This window comes from Oncorhynchus keta, chromosome 2 (genome assembly GCF_023373465.1).
Source record: "Oncorhynchus keta strain PuntledgeMale-10-30-2019 chromosome 2, Oket_V2, whole genome shotgun sequence".
In the NCBI taxonomy this organism is placed as follows: domain Eukaryota; kingdom Metazoa; phylum Chordata; class Actinopteri; order Salmoniformes; family Salmonidae; genus Oncorhynchus; species Oncorhynchus keta.
The window spans coordinates 79,381,534-79,402,674 of record NC_068422.1 but is presented as its reverse complement, the minus strand read 5'-3'; the positions used below and the strand labels follow the sequence as shown (position 1 = coordinate 79,402,674).

General features: G+C 43.3%; 1 protein-coding gene across 1 annotated transcript in view; it reads left to right on the top strand.

Annotated features, from left to right (window-relative positions):
* Positions 1 to 21,141, top strand: part of LOC118360797 (TOX high mobility group box family member 3-like) — a 67,421-nt gene that overhangs the window by 26,085 nt on the left and 20,195 nt on the right. The window contains exon 2 of the mRNA XM_052484767.1: positions 13,102 to 13,155. Within this exon, the coding sequence (XP_052340727.1) occupies positions 13,102 to 13,155 (54 nt within the window). The remainder of the gene's footprint in view (positions 1 to 13,101; positions 13,156 to 21,141) is intronic.

The window sequence follows — 21,141 nt, the reverse complement described above, 5'->3', positions numbered from 1 at the left end:
CCTCCATGGTACAAAGGTTGACCTATTCTAGTCTGTGCAATAAATAAATATTCAAACCATAGCAGTTCTGGGTTGCGATAGATCCCAAATGAATACAACCACTAGCACCAAAAAATATTTTTTACACAATGTGGCTGACACAACAGATCAGAACATTTACAGTAGCTTAAAAAGTTGATAAACTATTAGGCTATTTATTCACATTATAGCAAGGCTATAAGCACGAATGTTCCATCAGTGGAAAACATCATTATCAACAGTGACCGCAAATGCAATTATGCATGTAATGATATTATTATAAAGGCACATTTTTATTGTGAAACTTATCTTCCCCAAAATTGATCTCACGCGCTACTTATGTATGCCAGTTAGGCCCTACATCCCTTGTAAAGCAGAATAATGTGCTTAATTTTAAGAAGTTATTTGGACAATTTAGTTGTGATACAAACCTTGGGCTAGGCTGCATGAGGTGTGCGACTATGATTAGAAATAGTCGCAAAAAAAGGCATTGTTTCTTATGCTGGGCATCATTCACACGTGATAATATATAATTCACGTGATAGGATAATATTGTCACCCATCAGACAATTATTGATTTAATCTTGTCTTTACATATGTAACGATGTGCGCTGAGAGTCGGGAAGCAAGTTCAGGGAGTGAGTGTTTTAATTAAATAAACGCGACATAATACAAAACAAGAAACACTAACAGCACACAGACATGAAACAGAAACAGAAACAATAACGCCTGGGGAAGGAACCAAAGGGAGTGACATGTATAGGGAAGGAACCAAAGGGATTGACATGTATAGGGAAGGAACCAAAGGGATTGACATGTATAGGGAAGGAACCAAAGGGAGTGACATGTATAGGGAAGGAACCAAAGGGAGTAACATGTATAGGGAAGGAACCAAAGGGAGTGACATGTATAGGGAAGGAACCAAAGGGAGGGACATATATAGGGAAGGAACCAAAGGGAGGGACATATATAGGGAAGGAACCAAAGGGAGTGACATGTATAGGGAAGGAACCAAAGGGAGTGACATGTATAGGGAAGGAACCAAAGGGAGGGACATATATAGGGAAGGAACCAAAGGGAGGGACATATATAGGGAAGGAACCAAAGGGAGGGACATATATAGGGAAGGTAATCAGGAAAGTGATGGAGTCCAGGTGAGTCTGACGACATGCAGGTGAGCACACGTGACAACATATACTAAATAATACATATGTGTGAAATTTGTTTTGATTTAAAATGGACCATAATCATGCACCTGTATCAAAACAAGGGCAGCGGGAAAAAAATGTAGAACTCTTTTCCAGTGGTTTATTTCCATGCCAGCCAGGTAGGCTATACTCCTGCTGTAAATATAAGCAATGTACTTAATATTAGGAGTTGAAAAATAATATAGTAGGCCTAGCCTATAGAAAGCTGATGGGATCTTCCTCTTTTTAATAGAGTCTATCACTCTATTTTCTCACGCAATTGCAGAGCCTATAGAAATGTTGCAAAACGAGCTCATGAGCTCTCATGAAGTGTTTGATTTGATTTTCGAACACATTTGCATTGATGTCAGAGTGATTAGAGGGACAATAAAGTGCTGAGTACCAGGCAGTTAGCAAGTTTGGTAGACTACTAATGACCATCAGCAGCATCAGAGCTTGGAGAAGCCTAATTACCATGACTAAATGATCACGTGGAATTTGACTGCCTTCATGACTTGTGACCGCCGGTGTGGCGGTAATACGGTCACCACAACAGTCCTAGTATGGACTACAGCGTTGAGGCTTTGGTGTACATATATCACAGATCCAGTGAATTTCTGACATTTGTTTTGACTGTAATGGAAGTAGCTTTGTGTCATCATAATTCTGAACGTGGTTGATTGATACTGCCTATTTATCCACATATTCCATATTCCTGAAACAGATGAACTCATTGTTTGAGTTGTAGGGAACATTTTTGGACAACAGTGAATATGTGACACAGGATTAATAACAAGAAAAATGTTTCATACGGAACCACACCACAACTCTCCTCGGCCCAGTGTTGGTTATGTTTTCTCTGCAGCAAACACGACAAAAGATGTCTGCGTCACTAACCTCAGACTTTTACTTACAGTCTCTCTCTCATCACTACCAAAACAAGCTGGCCCAGATAAGAAACTTGAAAGCAAAGCACACTATAAAATCATCCAATCTCATTTCCTTTATTTTCTTAATTGACCACTTCAGCTTGTTTCCAAGTGTAGCCCATGTTTCTTAAGCCAGCAACAAGAAAGCAGTAATATTCTTAGTTATGTCATGTACTGTAATATAGTACCTGAGAGGCTCTACTTAGGTTTAACTCCCGTCCCAAATAGACACATCTATATTAGGTGCTCTCACATTTCAGAGAGAGCACCCTTGGGACTGTGTCTTTCATATAAGTTAAAGTGAGCTTACACAAAATCTTTCTGAGGGGACCTGCACACGAGACCTGAAACTCAGTTTTATTAATACACTCAACTCCACCGAGGCTGCTTCCCAAATGGGACCCTATTCCCTACATTGTGCACTACTTTTGACCAGGGCCCATAGGGCTCTCATAGGGCTCTGGTCAAAAGTACTGCTATATAAGTAATAGAGTAATATTTGTGACTCAAGACATCAAACACTGGTAGAGTCAGTGAACAGGTGGTCTTTTATAGCCATGTTGATTTCCCAGCATGGGGTTAAACAATTCCATCAGGTCAGATTTATTAAAGCAAACAGGGAAGACTGACTACACAATGGGCATGTCCCAAATAGCAACCTATTTCCTGAATAGTGCACTACTTTTGACCAAAGACCTATGGAATAGTGTTCCATTTGGGATGCAACCAATGCAGGGCCAGAGAAGAAGAGAGTGGACAGGCTGTTAAAGAGAGAGACAATCAGAGACAAACTGAATAAAACTGTCATCTGTTAGATCCAGACTTCTGATAACACCAAGCCTTTGTCTCTCAGAACTGTTGATAACACTAAGCCTTTCTCTCTCAGACCTGTTCTACTGCTCCATTCTAATCTAGTGAGGGGTGAGAGATAGGCTTGAATGGTATACCGTATATACTGTACCATATAACTGGGTATTTGGAAATAGCCATGGGATCGTTTTTCAATAATACCGTCAATACCGTTGAAACTAGTTATTTAAGTTTTTAAAAATTAATTTTACTGTTTGTAGCTACTTTTTAAGTAAATATTTACAGTCAATTTGTGCAATACGTTAGGAGATTAAGAAAATCCCATTCTTTATTTCACCTGTCACATATTTTTCATTATAGTTCTCAGTCATGTGGTGATTGCTTACAAGCACACAATGACGAGAGACTGGAGCCTTGTTACAGCATGGAATTCACAACTAAATCTTTGCCAGCAAGATATCTTATTACTATTAAGTTAGCTGTCTAAAATGTTCTAATTGCTCTGCAGTTGTGCTTTTGATTTGCTAATTTAGTAGCTAGTTTTCTATCTAGCTAAGTGGTTAGCTTATTCCAAAATTAAGCTAAGATTGGTAACACCAGAGAATCTATTGCTGGAGCCTTGTTGTCTATTATTTGTTTTGTGCGTGCAACAAACTGTGTAGCATTTTTTTGTATAACTTTATGAGCTGGGATGTCTGTCCTGTAAATAATTTAGGTCAGAGACTGTATAAAATGTTCACAATAAGCTTGTTAGCATTTAGTTAGCATTCTCTATGGGATGTTACATGTACTTGTTAGCATTTCTAACCTTTGGATTACAGAGGCTCAGTGGGATTTTGTTCACTGCTGGTATTACTGAATATTCTGGGATGGCATATGGTCGGTATGAAGGTAAGAAAATCTGGATACCTCCCAAGCCTAGTGCGAGAGAGCGAGAGAGAGAGAGAGAAAGAGCGGGAGAGAGAGAGAGAGAGTGTAAGGGACAGAGAGAGAGATAGAGAGTAGAGGTCGACGGATTAATCAGAATGGACGATTAATTAGGGCCGATTTCAAGTTTTCATAGCAACCGGAAATCTGTATTTTTGGACAAAACATTTTTTTTACACCTTTATTTAATCTTTATTTAACTAGGCAAGTCAGTTAAGAACACTTTTTTACTTTCAATGATGGCCTAGGAACGGTGAGTTAACTGCCTCATTCAGGGGCAGAATGACAGATCTTTACCATGTCAGCTCGGGGGATTCAATCGTGCAAACTTACAGTTAACTAGTCCACCACCTGCCTCTCATTGCACTCCACGAGGAGACTGTCTGTTACGCGAATGCGGTAAGCCAAGGTAAGTTGCTGGATAGCATTAAACTTATCTTATAAAAAATGATCAATCAATCAATCATAATCACTAGTTAACTACACATGGTTGATGATATTACTAGTTTATCTAGCGTGTACTGCGTTAGATATAATCGATGCAGTGCGTATTGTTGCTCCAATGTGTACCTAACCATAAACATCAATGCCTCTCTTAAAATCAATACACAGAAGTATATATTTTTAAACCTGCATATTTAGCTAAAAGAAATCTAGTTTAGCAGGCAATATTAATATCAGTGTATATGCAACAGTTTGGACCGCCTATTTTGCCAGAATTGTACGTAAATAAATAAAATCAAATCAAATTTTATTGGTCACATACACATGGTTAGCAGATGTTAATGTGAGTGTAGCGAAATGCTTGTGCTTCTAGTTCCGACAATGCAGTGATAACCAACAAGTAATCTAACTAACAATTCCAAAACCACTGTCTTATACACAGTGTAAGGGGATAAGGAATATGTACATAAGGATATATGAATGAGTGATGGTACAGAGCAGCATACAGTAGATGGTATCGAGTACAGTATATACATATGAGATGAGTGTGTAGACAAAGTAAACAAAGTGGCATAGTTAAAGTGGCTAGTGATACATGTATTACATAAGGATGCAGTCGATGATGTAGAGTACAGTATATACATATGCATATGGGATGAATAATGTAGGGTAAGTAACATTATATAAGGTAGCATTGTTTAAAGTGGCTAGTGATATATTTACATCATTTCCCGTTATTAAAATGGCTGGAGTTGGGTCAGTGTCAATGACAGTGTGTTGGCAGCAGCCACTCAATGTTAGTGGTGGCTGTTTAACAATCTGATGGCCTTGAAATAGAAGCTGTTTTTCAGTCTCTCGGTCCCAGCTTTGATGCACCTGTACTGACCTCGCCTTCTGGATGATAGCGGGGTGAACAGGCAGTGGTTCGGGTGGTTGATGTCCTTGATGATCTTTATGGCCTTCCTGTAACAACGGGTGGTGTAGGTGTCCTGGAGGGCAGGTAGTTTGCCCCCGGTGATGCGTTGTGCAGTCCTCACTACCCTCTGGAGAGCCTTACGGTTGAGGGCGGAGCAGTTGCCGCACCAGGCGGTGATACAGCCCGCCAGGATGCTCTCGATTGTGCATCTGTAGAAGTTTGTGAGTGCTTTTGGTGACAAGCCAAATTTCTTCAGCCTCCTGAGGTTGAATAGGCGCTGCTGCGCCTTCTTCACGACGCTGTCAGTGTGAGTGGACCAATTCAGTTTGTCTGTGATGTGTATGCCGAGGAACTTAAAACTAGCTACCCTCTCCACTACTGTTCCATCGATGTGGATAGGGGGGTGTTCCCTCTGCTGTTTCCTGAAGTCCACAATCATCTCCTTAGTTTTGTTGACGTTGAGTGTGAGGTTATTTTCCTGACACCACACTCCGAGGGCCCTCACCTCCTCCCTGTAGGCCGTCTCGTCGTTGTTGGTAATCAAGCCTACCACTGTTGTGTCGTCCGCAAATATGACATAACATTGAAGGTTGTGCAATGTAACAATGTAACAGGAATATCTAGACATATGGATGCCACCCGTTAGATAAAATACGGAACGGTTCCGTATTTCACTGAAAGAATAAACGTCTTGTTTTCGAGATGATAGTTTCCAGATTCGACCAAATTAATGACCTAAGGCTCGTATTTCTGTGTGTTATCATGTTATAACTAAGTCTATGATTTGATAGAGCAGTCTGACTGAGCGATGGTAGGCACCAGCAGGCTCGTAAGCATTCATTCAAACAGCACCTTTGTGCGTTTGTCAGTAGCTGTTTATAACTTCAAGCCTATCAACTCATGAGATTAGGCTGGTGTAACTGATGTGAAATGGATAGCTAGTTAGCAGGGTGCGCACTAATAGCGTTTCAAACGTCACTCGCTCTGAGACTTGGAGTAGTTGTTCCCCTTGCTCTGCAAGGGCTGCGGCTTTTGTGGAGTGATGGGTAACGCTGCTTCGAGGGTGGCTGTTGTCGTTGTGTTCCTGGTTCGAGCCCAGAGAGGAGCGAGGAGAGGGGCGGAAGCTATACTGTTACACTGGCAATACGAAAGTGCCTATAAGAACATCCAATAGTCAAAGCTTAATGAAATACAAATGAGGGAAATAGTCCTATAATTCCTATAATAACTACAACCTAAAACTTCTTACATGGGAATATTGAAGACTCATGTTAAAAGGAACCACCAGCTTTCATATGTTCTCATGTTCTGAGCAAGGAACTTAAACGTTAGCTTTCTTACATAGTACATATTGCACTTTTACATTCTTCTCCAACACTTTGTTTTTGCATTATTTAAACCAAATTAAACATATTTCATGATTTATTTGAGGCTAAATTGATTTTATTTATGTATTATATTAAGTTAAAATTAGTGTTCATTCAGTATTGTTGCAATTGTCATTATTACAAATAGATTTTTTTTAAACGGCCGATTAATCGTTATCTGCCTTTTTTGGTCCTCCAATAATCAGTATTGGTATCGGCGTTGAAAAATCATAATCGGTCAACCTCTAGTAGAGAGAATAAGAGAGAGAGAAGGAAAGATGGGAGACAGACAGAGAGAAATTCACTTTAATGTTACTTCTTGTGTAGTCCTGGACCAACAGTCAGTTAGTTCTGATGGGAGGGAACAGTCTGTGCTGTGCTGTGGGAGTAATGATTTTAGCTTTAAACTGAATTACAGATCGATCCATCCTGCAGATCAGAACACAGCTTGTGAGCTGACTGTGTGGACACGCTGTGCACTAGAGTCGCTTTACAAATTGACTGCAGAACACATAGTGAGGAATATATATATATATATATATATATATATATATATATATATATATATATATATATATATATTATATGTGTCAGCTTGGCACTGCATGTATGGGGGCATGCTGGGGGTGAATAGCCCCTATAATCACAGGAGGGTCCAGCTGCAGACTGTTTATGCTGTATTGGGTGGTAAATGAGCATGTATTTGGTGAGAAGGACCCAGGGAATCAGAGATTGGTGTTTACCCAAGCTGCAACTGGCCTGGTGGAGGTTGGGCAGAAGGGAAAGTGTTCCGTTTGTATTGCTAGTCTTGGTCTCCTTCCCTTCTGCTAAATGAAAGGGACAAAGCTACAGTGGCTGTCATCTTAATGGAAATATTCAAATAAAAAGACAGAGCAAAGTACTTGTGTTTTACTCTGGACTGAACTAGAGGCATAGTGTAGTTTCAAGTTGACTGGTGTTTTATCCTTCTTACAGAGCGATGACTGGACTGGAGAACATATTAGCATAAGCATCATGTCCCGGAGAACGGAGGCTATGCTGTGATTACTGAGCTCATAGTTGAACTGTAAAATTGCTTGTCAGCAGCTGATATGTTTCTGGCAAATGTCTGCTCATGATTGAATTAGTTTTTGGTGTTTCTGTGAGGAGGAGGGAGGAGGAACACAGTCAAGGTGCTTACCTGCTGTCAAGCAGGTACTGATACTGATGGCTTTGGATTGTATTATGTAACCTAAGTAGCCTATATTCTGCTCATTCTGACTCTCGTCCATCACAGAGTAGACATTGTTTTTTCTCTTCTCTGGATATTTGTGACATGGCCAATCAGTTATTGTGAGGTCATTTAATTTTGCTTTATTCATGAGTCAACTTTGAAATTGAATAGTCTAAAGTGCAGATGAAGAGGGAAGATTCTAGACCCTTTGTATTCAATTTAGTATGTAATTTTACACTCCAAGACTTAAGCGGAAAGAATTACTTGATTTATTCTTATAAAATTATGTTTTCGATGACTTTGCTCTCTGTTCATGCTCTTGTGAATGTGGACTGTATGGTGACCAAACCAGCACAACAGTCCAAGCTGACATTTATGAGCATCATCATATGACAGTTGTCCAACCGAGGCTCTCAAGGCATAATTGTGGGTCTAACTTGTACTTCCCATGTTTACTGATTTGATACATTTGGTTCCTACCTCATACTGGGGGTTAGATGGGGTCATACTGGTGTAATATTGTGTTTGCCCTGGGGTTGAAATAATAGTGTTTGGTATAATAGCTGTCAACAGCTTATTTCCAATATGACATATGTTCATACAAATATTCTTGAACTATGGTTAGAAGATATTGAAATGACACTGGTATCAGTCATACAATGGCTTTGCCAGGGTTATCAAATGTGGAGAATGTCAGTTTGTAAATATATATGCATACAGGAAAATGTGAAGTAAAAGATCCTAATGCAAGTTACTGGGTGGAAAGTCTTTCCAAATAAAAGCAAACCGATGAATTACTATGGTATTTACAGTACATGGAGAAAGCAAATGCATCTCAGCAAATGAAGATGTAAAGAGCCACCATCTCCCCTCCTCCTCTTCCAGCTCTCACAAAGCTCATCATAGCACTATAATGAGAGAGAAGACTGCCAATGGAAAAAATATTGGGTATTCTTTCCCTCCTCAAAACACAGAGAGAAATATGAACTAATCTCTTCGTCTGATTCACTGTGAGGAAAGCTTAATGCTTTTCTGTCTCTCTCTGTGAGTGTTTTCCCAGACAGTACAGCATTTACAGCCTTTTCACGGCAGGATCAGGATCATGTAAGCTCTTTAATTCTCTGTTCTCTGAAACATTTATTGAAGAAAGAAATGTGCTGCTGGTGCAGATAGAGAGGAAGTGGCTGGGAGTGAAAACACTAGGTAGATGGCCGGTCAGTCAGTGTGTTTGCTCTGTTGTTTCTGTCTCTCTCACACCGTCGAGGCTCGTGTTACACAGAGCTCCTTTGGCCATGGATCCACTCTGTTAATAAAAGCCTTCTATCCCAAGGCTATTTTAAAGCTCTACTCTACTCTACTGCTGCTTGTTCCCCTCTGCCAGATAGAGCCTTTAGGAGATATAGAGAGAGAATGACAGAGAAAGAGAGATTGGGAGAGGGAAAGAGAGACATCACTTGTTTTTCCAAACATGCTGGGCTTGGAGCTTGAATGTGAGGGCTGTCTAATGCTTAGTAACAGGTTTGCCTGGCCTGTTGCTGCTGTGCTCTTATGTTCCTACAGATTTTTCACCCCCAGTTCCCTGGTTCCTATAAGAACACCCCATGATAACATTTCTGTAACATTTACTCTGTCATGTTCGGGAGATAATACCCCTTAGTTCAACCAGTGGCAGATTTCACTGCTGCCAAAAAGCTTCCTGTGTAACATAGCGTGGTTTGGTTTTGTCCTAACGAGGACTGTAGCAGGCAGAGTTTGTTCATCCATCCTGCTCATCTCATCATTTTAATTACAGAGCGCTTATTGTCTGCTCTGACCCATTTTAGTGCAGGCTCTGCCGTCAGCTGCACAGTCCTTCCAATCACACTTAATTTCATCTGGCATTTGACTCAGGGCCGGCCGTGAAACATGAACATTAAACGCCGGCGTTCCACAAAGATTAATTGGGAGCAACAATATAATAATAACAAGATCTGATCGTGTTGCTACTCACTGTCCACTGAAGGATGTGGCCAAGCGACTGCCACGGTAGGGTAAAGCTCTTAACGGTCAAGATTGATACTGGAGGCTGGGGACTATTTCCAATGGTGTTGATGAGAGACTAGGATGTGTCCCAAATGGCACCCTGTTCCTTTTATAGTGCACTGCTCTTGACCAGGGCCCATAGGGTTTTGATCAAAATTAGTGCACTACATAGGGCAAAGGGTGCCATTTGGTATACAGATTAGTTCTCAGAGGAGAGAACTGGGCCCTGGAACTGGAAGCACAATAAATCACACCTCATGGAAACAGGGCCGTCTTCCTAAAGAGTTTCACAATACTTTCCTTTTTGCAGTGTTTTCTCTGAAGCTAATTTACTGGACCTCAGGCCAGCATCAATTGTTGTTGTTTGTTTTCCTATTGTCTCACCTTAGAGCCTGGTGTTGGTATTTTTTATTTTTGTATTTCATCTTTATTTAACCAGGTAGGCAAGTTGAGAACAAGTTCTCATTTACAATTGTGACCTGGCCAAGATAAAGCAAAGCAGTTCGACACATACAACAACGCAGAGTTACACATGGAGTAAAACAAACATACAGTCAATAATACAGTAGAAGAAATAAGTCTATATACGATGTGAGCAAATGAGGTGAGATAAGGGAGGTAAAGGCCAAAAAAAGGCCATGGTGCCGAAGTAAATACAATATAGCAAGTACAACACTGGAATGGTAGATTTGCAGTGGAAGAATGTGCAAAGTAGAAATAGAAATCATGGGGTGCAAAGGAGCAAAATAATAAATAAATACAGTAGGGGAAGGAGTAGTTGTTTGGGCTAAATTATAGATGGGCTATGTACAGGTGCAGTCATCTGTGAGGTACTCTGACAGCTAGTGCTTAATTAAAGCTAGTGAGGGAGATAAGTGTTTCCAGTTTCAGAGATTTTGGTAGTTCGTTCCAGTCGATGGCAGCAGAGAACTGGAAGGAGAGGCAGCCAATGGAAGAATTTACATGGATTTGTTCTCTGACATGCACATACAGTATTATTGAGGTATAAATTCACCATGTGTTGGGAGCACACACCACAGAGGTGGTAGTTTACAGATATAGGATCTTAATGTGACCTGTATTGTCGCAGCAAAATAATCCTGTGCAACAGGATTTTCATGTTTAGTCCATAATGTTGCTTGATCAGTGGTTAGGCTATAAACTGGTCAAAATGAAGCTACATGAAAAGTGGAATACTGTCAATATAACCGTGTGTTAGTGCGGGTTTTCAGTGAATTTATATAGATCACGAAGCTCAACTGCATTTTTTGCGGCACAGAAAAATATTCAGCAACAAAAGAGTGATCAAAATTAAGATCCTACATCTGTATATTGCAGGTAGTAATTGCATTGGGAAACAGTTGGATGTTGATGACATTAATGAATAACTAAACACTGACAACCAACACACTACCTGCATGCTCTGTGAAGACATAGCCTACCTCCACATCAGTTCTTGCCATTAGAAAGCCCACAATAACAACAAAATGATGTATTCACCTCCTTAGATCCTTATGTTCCCTCTCCATTTCCCACAATGTTCAGAGTTCTCTTGGTTCCAGAGCTATTGTTTGTTCACCCCCTAACGTTTCACTCACCAGTGAAAATCAAGGGTGTTAGGAAGAGGTAGCACTGCACAAAACCCTCCTATCTCTCCCTACATCAACACAATGTTGCCTGTGTTTCAATAGAGAGTGATATCTCTGAGGCTTCAATTTGTAATCTAAAAGAAGGGGACAGTGTAACACTTCACAGATAAGCCCAGGCTGCGTTAAGGTTAATTACTAGCAGAGTGCTGCTCAGAATGCCAGATGTGTGTGTGTGTGTGTGTGTGTGTGTGTGTGTGTGTGTGTGTGTGTGTGTGTGCGTGCGTGCGTGCGTGTGTGTGTGTACCCGGGCCATGTCAGGTCTGAAAGTACAGAGGGGGGAAGTGTGTGTGTGTGTGTTTGAGTGCTCAGCTCAGATACAGTTCAGTGGGACAGCTCCAGGTAAAGAGGTCTTCAAACGGGTTGTGTTGAATGTATCAAACCACCTGCTTTGCCAACTGCTAGTGGGGCTTGTGGCTTCCCTTCTCATTGGTGCATTACGCTGTTAACATTGCTGCTGATTCTACACGCTCTCTCTCCAAGGCATAGGCTAATTAATGGATACCATTCACAGTTGATTAGCCACAGTTCTTTTGGTAATTACATTCGCATACTAACCACTCACAAGAAAACGAGGGGAGAAAAAAACAAAGGAGTGGAAAATAAATTAATGCACTTCTCATCTGATGGTCTTAATTTATTTCCACTATTGTTTTGCTTCCGCTAAAGATAAGAAACCATTTTTTCTCTCCCTCTATTATTTGACTTGTTCCACATTCATAATGTTTCACTAGAATGACTTTGAAATAAATACACAAAATGAGATTATTCCAGTGCTTTGTGCAAATGGAGAAAGTGTCTCACAGAGGGAGGACTCATGAAGACACAAACCTCTTCCCCTCTTCCTCCCTGCCCGGTGTAGGCTGGGGTTTGTGGGGTTTGTGCTGCTGCTGTAGCCTGGTCACAGAGAGGTGCATTGTGCTCTAGGGCCCAGCTGTTAGTGCATAATTCTTCATTCTGTGTCCCATTGTTCCTACCTGTCAGCATGCTTGTGTCTCAGAAGAAAGGAAATGGCAGCCATTTTGCTAGGAGGGCTGTGTGTGCGGGTTTAGGGGGCTCGTCATGGACGCAAAACACAGAACTGTTGCTATTTCTTAACTAAACTAAAGGACACATTTTGTAATAGCTCATCTAGCAACACGTATCCCCTCCATTCATGCTTGCCTTTCACCAATCCAAAAAACCACAACCGCTCCATGTCCTATTGGTACTCTCCCACCATCTTTTTTTAGTTCCTTGGCAGCATCCTCCTCCCTTGGGTTACTTGAAGTTAATAACCTGCCAGAACATCTTGATACTTTGCTTTGTGATGCAAACCCGTGCTTAATTACCATCCCATAAGGCATGAATAGCCGGCCCAGATTTTCATTACCTTGCAGTGAATTGGCTATAACCTCTCGAAAGACATCTTTCTACTACGTGACAATAGAGCAATGTGGCAGAAATTACTCACCCAATCAGAAACAACTAGGACTTAACTCAACACGTAAATTTGAAAAATGTAAATGCAAGTGGCACTAATTGAATGGATCTGTGAAAGGAAATATCTCTGTGACACTGATTTGACATAATCTTGGTACGAGGCCAGAGGTATAATGATGATCTGTTCTCTTCTCTTGCAGTTTGCCAACAACAACAACTACATGAACATGGCAGATGTCGCTGGTGGTGGTGATGTAAGTATCCCTTCTCTACTTTCCTCAACTATTCCTTCTCCATTTTCTGATCTCTTCTCCACGTTCTGATCTCTTCTCTACGTTCTGATCCACATTCTGATCCCTTCTCCACATTCTGATCCCTTCTCCACATTCTGATGCCTTCTCCGCGTTCTGATCCCTTCTCCACGTTCTGATCCACGTTCTGATCCCTTCTCCACATTCTGATGCCTTCTCCGCGTTCTGATCCCTTCTCCACGTTCTGATCCCTTCTCCACATTCTGATCCCTTCTCCACGCTCGGATCCCTTCTCCACGCTCGGATCCCTTCTCCACGCTCTGATCCCTTCTCCACATTCTGATCCCTTCTCCACGCTCGGATCCCTTCTCCACGCTCGGATCCCTTCTCCACGCTCTGATCCCTTCTCCACGTTCTGATCCCTTCTCCACGCTCTCATCCCTTCTCCACGTTCTGATACCGTCTCCACGCTCTGAAACCGTCTCCACGCTCTGATCCCTTCTCCATGCTCTGATCCCTTCTCCATGTTCTGATCCCTTCTCCACGCTCTGATTCCTTCTCCACGTTCTGATCCCTTCTCCACGCTCTCATCCCTTCTCCACGTTCTGATACTGTCTCCACGCTCTGATCCCTTCTCCAAGCTCTGATCCCTTCTCCATGTTCTGATCCCTTCTCCACGTTCTGATCCCTTCTCCACGCTCTGATTCCTTCTCCACGTTCTGATCCCTTCTCCACGCTCTGATTCCTTCTCCATGTTCTGATCCCTTCTCCACGTTCTGATCCCTTCTCCACGCTCTGATCCCTTCTCCACGTTCTGATCCCTTCTCCACGCTCTGATTCCTTCTCCACGTTCTGATCCCTTCTCCACGTTATGATCCCTTCTCCACGTTCTGATCCTGTTTCCACGTTCTGATCCCTTCTCCACATTCTGATCATTTCAAGGCCAATAATGGAGATGTAGGGAAGTCAATGAATCAGATGTCAGAGATAACTAACTACTATTTTTTTCAGACAGTGTACTGGCATACGAGCTATAGCAAATTATAGGCTACAGTTGTTTTTAACATCGAGTAAGGCTTTGTTGTATTGCTGATAAATTGCTTCATTTTAAACATTTCTATTGGGGCGGCAGGCTAGCCTAGTGGCTAGAGCATTGGACTAGTAACCGAAAGGTTGCAAGTTCAAATCCCCGAGCTGACAATGGTACAAATCTGTCGTTCTAGGCTGTTCCTAGGCTGTCATTGAAAGTAAGAATGTGTTCTTAACTGACTTGCCTAGTAAAATAAATATAAGGCTTTTGTTATATTGCTGTTAAATTGCTTCATACTGAAGCAAGACCCTGCGTAGATAATTAGTAAGATTAGTCAAGTTCAATATAGAGCCCTCTCTTCTGAAAGCCTTGTGATGTCTCTAGGTGAGTCAAGGTGAGGTGTCAGAAAGTTAGGGATGTAATCACCTGTTTTCCCTCGTGTTCCAAGACATGATCAAGGAGCCTGAGGAGAAACACGTGCCATCACTCACAAAACCACTCTCTGTCTTGCCTGGTAGTTCCAATGCCTTGAATGTCATGTGGCATGACTTTAGAAGTATCTGAATGATCTGTGTATGTTATGGTAAGGACACATAGAGTAGGTTTGGGACTACTGCTGCTAAGCTGACAAACTCACATTTCATGTCCCTCTGAGCTTTGGTGACTGAGGATTCAACCGTGTGCTAAATATACCAGTGTAGTCGACCTCCACCCTCTTTCCTGCCCTGTCATTAGGGATAAGTGCACCAAAAATACTCATCATCTATCCACAGTAGTTCAAAACAGGGCAATCTCATACTGTTTAGTGTACCATGGTGCTGTCTAAAGAGAGACTGATCTAGCCTGCTCTCTCAACCATGTACCAAGCAACCACAGTATTGCCATAGAGAAGGGCAAAACAGATTCCTTTGTAATGTTACACATCACATCTCTCTCCATGGTTGAGAAAGCTATAGTTTCTTAACTCAATACCTCAATGGTAATGCTACTCAGTCAAGCAGTTACAGTACAGCAGGGACTGCACAGACTGACCCAACTACAAAGCCTTAACCTTTTGCGTGTAGGGGGCAGTATTTTCATTTTTGGCTAAAAAACGTACCCATTTGAAACTGCCTATTTCTCAGCCCCAGAAACTAGAATATGCATATAATTGTCAGATTAGGATAGAAAACACTCTAAAGTTTCCAAAACTGTATATATTGTCTGTGAGTATAACATAACTGATATTGCAGGCGAAAACCTGAGGAAAATCCAATCAGGAAGTGCCTCTTATTTTGAAACCTCTCTGTTTCTATGCATGCCTATGCTACATTCAAAGGGATGTCAACCAGATTCCTTTTTCTATGGCTTCCCTAAGGTGTCAACAGTCATTAGACATAGTGTCAGGCTTTTATTTTGAAAAATGAGCGTGAAAGATCACATTGCGTAAATGGATAGGTGGGGGCTCTCAGAGTGAGTTTTGCGCTACAGAGTAAAGCGGCCATTGTTTCTCCCGGTATTATTGAAAAACCTACACACCCGTTTGAGATATTATTGAATATATATTTTAAAAACAACCTGAGGATTGATTATAAAAAACGTTTGACATGTTTCTGTGGGCATTAAGGATATTATTTGGAATATACGTCTGCGTTGTCATGACCGCTCTTTCCTGTGGATTTCTGAACATAACGCGACAAACAACCGGAGGTATTTTGGGTATAAAAATAGTCTTTATGGAACAAAAGGAACATTTGTTGTGTAACTGGGAGTCTCGTCAGTGAAAACATCTGAAGATCATCAAAGGTAAACGATTAATTTGATTGCTTCTCTGATTTTCATGACCTAGCTACTAATTAATGCTTAGTGTACATAATGTTTTGTTATGCTATCGATAAACTTACACAAACGCTTGGATTGCTCTCGCTGTAAAGCATAAGACGACAGCTGGATTAACAAAAGGCTAAGCTGTGTTTTGCAATATTGCACTTGTGATTTCATGAATATGAATATTTTTTTGTAATATTATTTGACTGTGGTGCTATGTATAGCATTACAGCGATTGCTGATGAAAATGATCCCGCTAATGGGATGGGTAGCATCAAGAAGTTTAGAGTCATATAGGGAGATGTTCCATTTGCCAACACATTTTCTCAAACTAGGTGCATCCATCCTCCATGTCCAGGGGCTGCTGAGGCCAAAGAAATATAATTACTAGAACCGGCATCCTCATGCAACTCAATGTGCCGTGATCAAAGGTGATTTTTTTTAACCCAATCTAGTAACTCTACTTCTATGGCTGAGTCCCTCTGTGGTGAGGCGAGTCGAGGCCACGCCATCACAAGCTGTTCAGAGAGCATTCAGCCCAAGCTGTGAAAGCCCAGTGTGGCTGGACTGGCTGGGTGGGGGCTGGTGGGCGGGTGGTAGGTAGGGCGAGGGCAGGAGAGTTAATAGAATAGCCAAGCAGCTCATTTGCATTTTATCAAAAGGAACAACTGTTTCCAGTGTTACAGCGCAGATGGCATTGTACTTCAGCCCACTTTTTGTGTGTGTGTGTGTATGTGCATGCGTGCATATGTGCATGTAAAGAGAGAATGATAAAGAAATTGTTTAACCACAGGCAGAGCACAGATTATTTATTTTTTCTAATGAAAAAAGGATTGGAGTATGTGAAGTATTGTTTCTTGTAACCTGAACTGAGGAGAAATTTAAGTGACTTTCCACTTTGAGTTGTGTAATTTCACACTAAAATGAGATTTCTCTCTACTGTAACGCTGTATTAATCAAGTTAATGTGACAGGCCTTGGCTCTGGGTGCACTGGAAGGGAAGGCTTCTGTACCAGCACCAGCCAAAATGGATCTGGCTCCATGATGAATGAGTGACTTTAACAGCAGCTAAATATATACAACTGCATTCTGCAACTCTTGTATAATACGGAACACTAGTTAATGAGTAATTTCTACACAAACACTACATGCTATTACTCACTGGTATACTCAAACTCAGAGAACATCTTTAAATAAGCCAACATGTTTATTCAAATAGATAAAACAATATTAGATACTTAGATGACTAGTGTATCAAAATAAACCAATATGCTTATTCAATAGATAAAATAATGTTGGATATGTAGATGGCTGGTGTATCAAAATCAACCAAAACATCATATGTAACAGATAAAATAACATTGGATATTTACTGTAGATGGCTGGTGTGTTATTATTCTGAACTTACAGAATGAGATAAGATGACCTTGGTGTGCTCCTGTTAAAACACCCATCCTGACAGGGAGGATTGACTGCTCTCCTTAGAGAGTATGATACTGTACACCGGGATTCAATTCCACTCAGCGGTGGGTATCACTTCTCCCTTCCAATCAAATTAGACAGGAGTAATGATCTATGTAGAAATGGATTCGAGATGGTTACAAATTTGAAATGTTGATTGCGAGCCCACTGTGATGTTATCATTTGAGTATCTTTATGCTCTGCTGCCTCGCTAGATATTGGAAACTGGAGTCTCAATCCTGGCTCTATTGATCCCGGGGCCTATTATATTCAGTAATTGCATGGCTCTGCCTTTAACAAGTCTTGGTTATTGCATCAGTGAATTGGATTACAGAAGTTTATTGAAAGGCTGGAGATATTGCCTCAAAAGCTTTTTCTTGCTGCTGTGTTCGATATTGGGAGTGAGAACACCATACATGTTCTAGATAGAAGGAATATGAGAGAGAGTGGAGTCCTCGATGGTTCACAGAAACACATCAGATCATTAGCATCAGAAACTCAACCATGAATCGTCTCATGCTTTTCCTGAACATTTCCATAATCCCTGCCTGTTAGCTCCAATAGTCAACACTTTAGCAGTGAGCCAATGTGTTTGTCATAAATCTACTGGCCTTTTCACCATGCACGTAATGCTGCCTGTATATTAACAACACACTATATCATACAGCACTGGGGCTCTGTGGCTGCTTGGGAGATTCCCTATACATCTGCCCACACATGCTGGATTGATCTGGTCTGGCCTCAGCTCCCTCTTACAAGCCCTGCTCTGCCCCCTATGCCATCGGACCCTCCGCCTGCCCATGGAACGACCCGTCACACATGCAGGCACACATAACACATAACACACACACACACACAGTGACCGACATGGACACACACACACAAACATGAAGCCAACATCTGGTTTGCTTGGCACTTGGCTGGGCTGAGCATTCATAATAATTTAAATGGATAACCAGGCTGCTGATGTGAAGGAAGTGGATTGTGCATCTCTTAACCTGAGATCAGAGCCCCTCTAAACTGCTCCTGGTGCAGAATTAGCCAGGTTTTATGTGAAGTGACACCAGGCAGTAATGCTGCAATGCTGTAACAGTGTGTTACTCTCTGGGCTCCACCAGCCATCCATCCAGCCAGGCAGGCAGGCAAGCACTCCTAGTCTGGCACCTCTCCCCTGAGGAAGAGAGGCCTGCCCTGCACTGACAGCTGACACACTCCCTCCGTACCCCAGGCGAGCCTTAGCTAACTTCATGTATCAATTTTCAGCTCCCAACTCGTGCAGATGTTAATTTAGATCATCATTATGGACGGGAGATGAGGAACACAACCATGAGTTGTGATGAGTCTTTGATAACGATCTCACTTCCTCTCTCTCTCCCTCCCTCCATTACTGTAACGGCTTTCTTCCGTTGAAGGAGAGTCGGACCAAAATGCAGCGTGGTTAGTTCGATACATCTTTAATAAAGAAAAAACACGAACAATACAAAAACAACAAACGGAACGTGAAAACCTATACAGCCTATCTGGTGACAACTAACACAGAGACAGGAACAATCACCCACGAAACACTCAAAGAATATGGCTGCCTAAATATGGTTCCCAATCAGAGACAACGAAAATCACCTGACTCTGATTGAGAACTGCCTCAGGCAGCCATAGACTATGCTAGACACCCCACAAAAACCCCATGACAAAAACGCACCACAATAACACATGTCACCCCCTGGCCTGACCAAATAAATGAAGACAAACATACATACTTCGACCAGGGCGTGACAGAGCCCCCCTCCCCTAAGGTGCGGACTCCCGGGCGCACATCAAAACAATAGGGAGGGTCCGGGTGGGCGTCTGTCCATGGTGGCGGCTCCGGGTCGGGACGTGGACCCCACTCCATCAATATCTTAGTTCCTCCCCCTCGCGTCCTAGGATAGTCCACCCTCGCCGCCGACCATGGCCTAGTAGTCCTCACCCAGAACCCCACTGGACTGATGGGCAGCTCGGGACTGAGGGGCAGCTCGGGACTGAGGGGCAGCTCGGGACTGAGGGGCAGCTCGGGACTGAGGGGTAGCTCGGGACTGAGGGGATGCTCGGGACTGAGGGGAAGCTCAGCACTGAGAGGAAGCTCAGCACTGAAAGGAAGCTCAGCACTGAGAGGAAGCTCAGGCATGTAGTTGGCTCCGTCAGATCCTGGCTGGCTGGCGGATCTGGAAGAGTCTGGTTGACTGGCGGATCTGGAAGAGTCTGGTTGACTGGCAGATCTGGAAGAGTCTGGTTGACTGGCAGATCTGGAAGAGTCTGGTTGACTGGCAGATCTGGAAGAGTCTGGCTGACTGGCAGATCTGGAAGATCATGGCTGACTGGCAGATCTGGAAGATCATGGCTGACTGGCAGATCCTGGCTGACTGGCAGATCCTGGCTGACTGGCGGATCTAGCTGCTCTGGCTGCTCCATGCAGACTGGCAGCTCTGGCTGCTCCATGCAAACTGGCAGCTCTGGCTGCTCCATGCAGACTGGCAGCTCTGGCTGCTCTATGCAGACTAGCAGCTCTATGCAGGCTGGCAGCTCTGGCTGCTCCATGCAGACTGGCAGCTCTGGCTGCGCTGAACAGGCAGGAGACTCCAGCAGCGCTGTAGAGGAGGAAGGCTCTGGCAGCGCTGAATAGGCGGGAGACTCCGGCAGCACAGGAGAGGAGGAAGGCTCTGGCTGCGCTGAACAGGCAGGAGACTCCAGCAGCGCTGTAGAGGAGGAAGGCTCCGGCTGCGCTGAACAGGCGGGAGGCTCCGGCAGCGCAGGAGAGGAGAAAGGCTCCGACAGCGCTGAACAGGCGGGAGGCTCCGACAGCGCAGGAGAGGAGAAAGGCTCTGGCAGCGCTAAACAGGCGGGACGCACTGAAGGCCTGGTGCGTGGTGCTGGAACTGGTGGTACTGGACCGAGGACACGCACAGGAAGCCTGGTGCGGGGAGCTGCCACCGGAGGACTGGTGTGTGGAAGTGGCACTGGATAGACCGGACCGTGCAGGCGCACTGGAGCTCTTGAGCACCGAGCCTGCCCAACCTTACCTGGCTTGATGCCCACTCTAGCCCGGCCAATACGAAGAGCTGGTATGTACCGCACCGGGCTATGCACCCGCACTGGAGACACCGTGCGCTCCATAGCATAACACGGTGCCTGCCCGGTCTCTTTAGCCCCCCGGTAAGCACAGGAAGTTTGCGCAGGTCTCCTACCTGGCGTAGCCATACTCCCTGTGAGACCCCCCCCCCAAATAAATTTGTGGGGCTGACTTTCAGGCTTCCCTCCGCGTCGCCGTGCTGCCTCTTCATACCAGCGCCTCTCCGCTTTAGCCGCCTCCAGTTCTTCTTTGGGGCGTCGATATTCACCAGGCTGTGCCCAGGGTCCTTTTCCGTCCAATATCTCCTCCCAAGTCCAGAAGTCCTGTGATCGCTGCTCCTCACGATAAACAGGGGGAGTTGGCTCAGGTCTAAACCCTGACTCTGCAACACTCTCCCTGAGCCCCCCCCAATACATTTTTGGGGCTGACTTTCGGGCTTCCTTGCCAACCGTGTTCCCTCGTATCGTTGGCTCCTCTCTCCGGCTGCCTCTGCTCTCCTAAGTGCCTCCACCTGTTCCCATGGGAGGCGATCTCTTCCAGCCAGTATCTCCTCCCAAGTGTAACAACCCTTGCCACCCAAAACGTC